At 42.9% G+C, this 8,009-nt stretch overlaps 1 protein-coding gene across 1 annotated transcript; it reads left to right on the top strand.

Annotated features, from left to right (window-relative positions):
* The first annotated feature begins 4,602 nt into the window (after window positions 1–4,602).
* Window positions 4,603–7,178, top strand: LOC109946034 (uncharacterized). Its single transcript, XM_020552596.3, has one exon. It carries the CDS (start codon window positions 5,046–5,048, stop codon window positions 5,628–5,630), a length of 585 nt encoding a protein of 194 aa, XP_020408185.1. The 5' UTR covers window positions 4,603–5,045; the 3' UTR covers window positions 5,631–7,178.
* Window positions 7,179–8,009: the final 831 nt, after the last annotated feature.

Below are 8,009 nucleotides of genomic sequence, written 5' to 3'. Positions count from 1 at the left end.
GTACACAAAATGGAGTTAAATGGAATCCAAGTTCTGCTGTCAGTCACCCCTATAGCCTAAATTTTTACTGACAGTAAGATTTGATCAACTTTGGACTCGATTCAAGCTCAAAGGAGTGGGCAAATGAGCCAGGTCTCTATAGTCGATTTGTAGCTGGATTATAGGACTACAACTTTGATGCAGAGAGTTGGTCAGGTCACTACATAAAATCTGAAGCAAATCACGCTGCAAAATGCTCTGTCAGAACAACTGAGGCAACCTCTAATGGTACAGTAGCAAAAATATCCCAGGGTTCAGTCCCCCTCGCCGCCGGTCTGTGGCGGAACCGCCCGAATTATTCCAGCTTAAGTGCCCAAGTCGCACCCTTAAGGGCAGCAACACACTTAAACAGGAATAACCCGTCAGTCCCTCGGATCTAGTCCGATAAAGCCACTAATCCAGGATCGAATACCACTAGCTCACACGAAGGTGAGGCACAGAGAAATACAATAAAACATAATACCACAAATTTAATAAGTATCATTAGTGATTACATTATCGGAGTTTCAAAAATAATAATCATAAATTTTAATGCAGCGAAAATAACTGACGGAGAAAACCGAGTAACATGGCGAAGCCTGGCCACGCTACTACTCCTGGTCCTCTCCTGCGGAAGCAATAACCCTCTCGACCGTCTATCCCGGTGGCAGGGATGAAGGCTAAGTCACACCATCAACCAATCATCCTAAGGAACCTGCAAAAATTATGCCACAAGCAAGGCTGAGTATACTAATACTCAGCTAGACTTACCCGGTGTGAGGAGTCTACTCCTCTACCTCTAGACATGCAGCTGTTTGGCTGAGGGGTTTGGTTTGCCAAAAGCACTAGCTGAGTCTAAAATCAAGTTTTAGCTTTTCAAGTTTTAGTATGATCCTTTTTACTAGATGTGTACCTAGCTATTCATACATGGTATCAAACATTTTATCAATCAACATCTTTTGCCAGTCACCTCATTTCCACTTTTTACTCAATGCAGTACAATGGATCAAGCAGTCTCATTAGCTGCGAGAAGCAGACGATTCGAATCGAGTTTTTATCCTTGCAAGGTAAACCTAAACACACGATATGTAGGGGCACTCCGTCCCCACACACATCAACTGTCCCCGTCGATTCCCTGGCAACTGATCAGGGCTCACCGCCTTGGCGTACAATGCCTCACTGACCCCGACTGCCGTCGTGCAGTGACCGCACTTGTACCCACCATAACCGGAATGGGAGACCACGTCTCAGGTCGCGTGAGGGGTAAAGTCTGCGGGCAGGTTCACTCAGGTACTAGGCTTACCGATTTACCATATTTCTCGGTATGTGTTTAGTACGTTCAAACGCTTAACACAGGTATCCGCACGTTAATCCTTATTCCAATTTTCATCTCGTAGACCACGTGTCCCCATGGACCCGTGTCCACAGACCATCATCATTCTATTCTGTTATCAAAGTGGATACAACCAATTCCTGACCTCGCGCGAGTGCTAGAAAAATCACTCGTCTTCTACCGAGATCCATAATTAGCAAAGCAGCTACTCGACCTAGCATACTAGTATCCATCTCAAAAGGAGTCCTGAGTTCATGCAACTAGGGTTTCAGTCAACTCCTACACTTAAGTGCACAGTACAAGCCTACAAACATTAAGTGCAGTAAAATAGCATATATAATGGTTATGCATAAAACCGGGGCTTGCCTTTCATTTAACACTTAAGTAGTGTTTGCTGGGGGAGGTACTCGCTTGGCGAGCATCCACTGGTTAAGTCCACCATCCTTCAGTACGTCCAACAACTGCATCTTGTGGTTGGCACCACATCACTTGCACGGTCGTCACCTCTCGGTCCTAAATGAGATGCAGGATGCATATGTATGAATACAATGAAAAATATCACAAGCTATATAAATACATGGTAGCAAACTAACATTTAATTGTAAGACAACGCAACGACTATACGCAAGCGCTAGCTATTCGTACGTTATCGGCGTTCATCATTAACACCATTAACAAGATGACCATATTTTATTTATTTACGCAACACAAATACGATATCACAGGTACACACATTTATTTAATTGTTACGACTTTGCATTAGTTCTATTGATCACACAAAAGCATCACACACAAGTTTAACAGAGGACCGATGCATCAAAGTCGATGGACTCATCTATCACAATCAACTACAGCAAGCAAGCATATTAATCACGGAACACATGTTAACCTAAGTTTAGCCATCACAAGTCTATGTCCGTTAAGCGCTAACTAAGCATTTTTAGCCAAAATGGTGAACTAAACATTCATTTGAGCACGTGCAGATTTTTAGGACAGCAGCACAGCAGTTACTTGTTTTAATCATAACTTTTCAAATATTAATCCAAAAATAGTAAACTATGACTTTCTGGAAAGTTTAGAAAGTGCTCTACAATTTTGGTATTTTCATCACAACATGATTCAACACTTAGCAAAGTCGAATTGTGCTAACACAGCAGCTCTGTCCAGATTTGGACAGATTCAGGCTTGCAACTTCAAAAATTCACAACTGAAGATTCAGACATCCAAACAAAGTGATTTTAGACTTTCTGGAAAGCTAATTAAATGTTCTACAAATTATTTATAAACATATCAAGGTGATTCCATATTTAACTAAGGATAAAAGGCACTAGAAGGCTTTGCTGTCCAGAATTGGACAGATTCAGTCTTCAGACTTTAAACATCCCTAACTTAATCTTCAGATCACCAAAAATAGTGATCCAAGACTTTTTGGAAATCTTAGAAAAAGTACTACACAACTTTTATAATCACCAAGGGGTGATTCCATGTTGAACTGAATCAAACAATTCAGTTTTCGAAATCTGTTCTGTGAGTGGACAGAACACAACAAGCAGTTTGTAAAATTCATAACTCTTAAACTATCAGGCCTGTGGTTATGAAATTTTAACACAAGCAAGAGCAGAAAAGCATATACAACTTTCTTATAACGACCATGAACAGATTGCAACATTAAATTGAGCAAACAATGCAGTTTCTGAAATCTGTACAGAATTTGGACAGATTCAGTTACTGAATTTGTAAAAAGCACAACTCCTAAACGGTCAGACCTATGGCTGTCAAATTTTAACACCAGCAAGATAATAAAGTTATCTACCACTTTTCTATAGCACATATTTACCGAAAACACAATTTAGTTCATCAAACATACAACACACAGAAAACAGTACGTGCAGTCCAAACAGCAATCAATAAATTTCAGCTTCTATATAAGTCAAGAATTGTCTTGCTCTAGAGACTTGAAGTATTCTGACACTTTACCATTTGTTAGAGTTAAAATAATCAACTGAGGATTAACAAGTAGACTCACTAATTTTTATCCAGGTCATTTTGTATTACTAGCTTACTTGCACAACCAAACTATACATGCAGGAATTTTTCAGCTTGCAAGCACAAGAACACTTAACTCAATCATCAAGCACAATCAGGGACAGTTACTACAAATTCTCATTTCCAATTTGCAATGATTTGGTTATCGAACACAACTATCACATGCTTATGTTATGTAAGTTGGTTACCATGAAAGATACACTTTAATAATGTAAATTAGCATGTGACGATAAGTTAATTCTAAACTCTTTACCTCTCGCAACACATGATCATTTTTATGTCATCAAGGTACCACAACATCATACGAGGACATATGCATACTAGTTTCCAGTTTTACATCTACAACTTCTTTACTAGTTATTTTCAACCACTTAATCGGCATTGATCGAATTAAACCTCTAACTCGACAATTTGGGGCACCATAATTTTCAGAATTCTACATAGACACCTAGCGTCACATAGAGAGTCTACTAATTAACTTGCAACCACTTGAAGTACTGGAAACACCTACATATAACAATTACTTAACGCAATTGAATTCCTCTATTTAACAAGAGTTGGCTAACACGGCATGAAAAAAAATAGTAATTCATACACAAGTTCATATTTTTCTCAATCACAACACCATGAGACCAACAAAACTAGTTTCACCATTTTAGACATCTTAAATTAAAATATAGCTAAAAGTAATTCGATTAGTTTTCTTAACTACTTTTCTATATTAGGTCACTTAGCTCCCAATTAATCAACACACCATATTTCCTTTGACGCAATAGGTAGAGCACGACTACTTGTTTCTAACAATCTTTGGGTATCAACAATTAATTGCCTATGGTATTTATCCGACTCGAAAACATAGAGAAGGCGACGACCACTGCGGCATGCCGTCACCTCATCTTAATCGCATATTTTTCCTACCAAGAGATAAAAACATCCGAGTTCTTGTTCTACTTCCTTTTCGTCTACATAGCGTTCATTTATACAATTATAATTTCACGCACATATTCACACACGCATAATAACCCATGCACGTCATCGACCAAAACCTAATTAGACTAACTACAAATCGCACACATCAAATAACCTCTTGCTCTCTAACCGCAAACGCGATCCTACCAATGCGCATAACCGAAATATTTTACACATATGCATTCAAAATAATTAATCGAGTCGATCGAGAGCGACATGCATCGGCTCACCATAAACAAACCCAAACGGCGTTTGCAAGAACGACGGTGATTCCGATTTGTGCATAGCTTCGCCATCGACGAGCGTTGAGCGGCTTGCCTTCTCCTCGCAAAACACGGGGTTTCTCTCCTCCACCAAACACAACAAAACAGCACACACACACACAATTAATCATAGGAAAATAATACCGATGCGGAATTGAACAAGGATTTACGTGGCCTCACCGGGGGTGAACAACGACGACGACGGGGCTGCGCAAAAACAGCAAACCACCGACGGGCGTCACGGCGTGCTGCTCACTGCGCAACAAAACAGCAAGCCGGCAGCGCGCAGAGCCGTCGAGGCTGCTGCACATTTTGTCGAGCACACAGCGAGCGTCAACGGCGCACTGCGCAGCAGCAGAGAGGAGGCATCGGCAGAGGGCTCGCGGCCATGGGCAACTGCGAGCTCGCTGCAATCCATGGACAGGGAGCCAACCGCGCTACGTGGAAGAGGAACAGGGAGGGCGTGGCTGGAGGAAAGGGGCGAGCTGCTTGTGGCCATGGGGGAGAAGAAAGGGCGCCGTCGAGGGAGCTTCAACAGTGGAGCGCTCGGCTGCTGGGCTGCTCACCGTGGACAGCAGAGAAAGGCAGGCGCAGTGGAGAAAGGGTGCTCAAAACTGCTGGCCGGAGCTAGGGCTCGGCCATGGGAAAGAAGGGGGAAGGAGGAAGGGGAGCCGGCTGGTGGAGATGGGAGAGCTCGGCTCCATGCAGATATGGAGCTTGCCATTTGGAGCAGTGGCAGGGGGCGTCCTTGGCTGCTGGGCGAGCTCGGCATGGAGAAGCTGCTTGCTGCCGTGATGCGGGAGGAAGAAGGGGCGCCCTGCTCTTGCACGTTGGGAAGAAGGGGAGGACGCCATGGGAGGAGAGGGAGCTCCCTGCTGCAGCCGCTCGCAGGAGGAGCCGAGAGGGCGCCGGGCCATGGCTGGCCGAGGGGAGGAGCTCCTGCCGTCAACCATGCACACGCAGAGAAAGCAGCGGCCAAGGGGAGAGCAGGGGGGCGCTAGGCAAAGGTCCGGCTAGAGGTGGAAGAAGGCTTGGGCGCCATCCATGGGAGTGGCTGCTCCCTGCTCTGGCGTGCGTGAAGGAGAAAGGAGAAGAGAGTGGCGGCTGGAAATTTTTGAGGGGTGGGAGTGGAAAATTTCCAAGTGAGCACCCCTATTTATAGAAGATGGCTAGGGTTAGGGTTTCCTTAGTGGGCCAAATGGGCTGGGTTGGGCTGGCCCAAACACGTTATCGGGTTGCGCTAATTTATTTTCCTGAATAAAAATGCTCTCGCGGAATTCGTCGCTACGGAAAAATAGAGCGAAAAGAGTTCGGACGAACGGAAGGTTGAGCGATTAATTCGGTCGAGAGTCTAATTTGATTTCGCTCGAAAATAATTACCTACGCGTGATTCGAAAATAAATCGTCCTGAGATTCGATCGGTTTTGGATTTTTAGTCGGATAAGGCGAATCGTGATATTTTAAAATCGCTGTCGATACAGGGTTTTGAGTTCGGTTCGGACATGAAATATTTGGCCGAGTCGGATAAAATTGATTAGAGGACAACATACTGAGTATTCCGTCTGAGAGTATGGACTCGGATTAAAATAGTCGGACATCGATCGAGGTTCGAGGAATTAGACTCGGGCTTAGATCAAATAACAGTCGTCGAGAGTTTGATTAAATGAGTTTCAGATGAGATTTATAATTCGAGAATGATTTCCGAGTTTGCATTCGTCAAGAATAAAAGTTTTAACAGGCTCCAAATTTGGCCTTCCGTGAGACTGATTAACTTCGAATTTGGTGAGATGTGAATGAGAAATCTGGATAATCAGAGATAGACACGATCGAGAAATAGAAATTTTTACTGAGCATCCGAGATTAGGATAAATATCCCGACATAACGCGAAATTGACACCTGCGGTGTCACAGCCTTCCCCCTTAAAAAGAATCTCGTCCCGAGATTCGAATGAGGATCTTTAAGGGTGGAGAAGCATGTAACTCCCAGACTGAAGATAGATGCAAATTCATGAGAGGGTATCTGACAAGATACTGAAGACAGATATGATTAGAATATCGCGACATATCGAGACAAAATGCAGCGATCATTCCGAGAGTGTCCACAAAAGATAACACATCAGTATAGTCTCGTAATGGACCACGACTATTAACCGCGATACCAGCGCGTGCCGAGTAGCTCAACCATGTGTGCACCATAGTAGGCTCTCGGTCCGCGGCACCATCAGTTGTTAGCCATAATACCATTACCAAACGCAACCAATGAGAAATCCACATAGCACAGATAGATGGAGCCCATGAGAGTATGGCTCAGAAAATAAGAATGTGACCGGAGTTGAAGCAGAGATTGCTGACAAAAGAGCATCACATGAGAATTTTCTTTAACCCAGAGAACCATTTGATGATCAACATGGAGATTATCAGATCAGATATTAGCACGAGATTTGATATGAGGACGAACCAACCATGAGATCAAGATTGAAGAGCTTGTATAGACATGAGAGAACTAAAGACAAGAATCAAATCCATTGAACCAAATGGATATGCCATTTGGAGACAAGTTGATAAAACAAGCGTCATGATCCTTAGAGAAAGAGTATGAGCAAGATCAGAAATGAGAGAACAGGTTATAGCAGATAACCAGATAACGGGGCAGAGTCAATAAGGGATCTGGAGATTCGGATGATAAAGCCAACATGATTTACGAGAAAAAGGATTACCAGATCCAGGCAAAAGGAGAGAAAGGCAAACAGGATCAGCTAGGATGATCGACAGAGATGCTATGAAGTTTTAGGGGCAAGGATTTATGGAAAGAAACATGACCTTGATAGGGTTTGCGCCACTAGACACCAACAACAAATATATATTTTTTGACACAAGTGCACAAGGAGACTTGGGTTGGTCTAGCGGTCAAACTGTGGGGGTCTATAAGCTGTGCAGGTGTAACTTCAAGGATAAAACACTCAAGGGCTAGGAAATGCCAACACAAGCATGAATTTTTTTTTCCTAAGGAGGTTTCACTTGCTAAGTTCAAGGTTGTTTGGGCGGGGGTCTTTTCATGAGGAAACAAACAACATTTTTTTTCAAAAAGGGGAACATTTATAATACCACCTAGATAGCAAGGCAAGAGAAACACATAACACGACCTAACAAGACTTACCAATCTGACACGAGGTAAGGCATTTCTAACATAGCAGTACATCACATTATTCATAAGTTTTTATTATTGGAATAAAGGTGAGAGAAGCAGGTTGGTGCACAAGAGACCATTATAATGCGACAATCATGATGCATGCTCATTCTAGTCGTCTTCTCAGACCTAACTAATTATTCGGATGCTTCTACAACATCCTTATTAATAGTAGTAGTAGCCTTTATGGCCT

The sequence above is a fragment of the Zea mays genome, chromosome 4, assembly GCF_902167145.1.
Source record: "Zea mays cultivar B73 chromosome 4, Zm-B73-REFERENCE-NAM-5.0, whole genome shotgun sequence".
Taxonomy (NCBI): domain Eukaryota; kingdom Viridiplantae; phylum Streptophyta; class Magnoliopsida; order Poales; family Poaceae; genus Zea; species Zea mays.
The sequence above is the reverse complement of the archived record's forward strand: the minus strand, read 5'-3'. Positions and strand labels throughout refer to the sequence as shown.

Bases quoted from the DNA above. Each gene is read 5' to 3' on its own strand.
- LOC109946034 (XM_020552596.3), top strand. From the start codon at position 5,046: ATGGACAGGGAGCCAACCGCGCTACGTGGAAGAGGAACAGGGAGGGCG.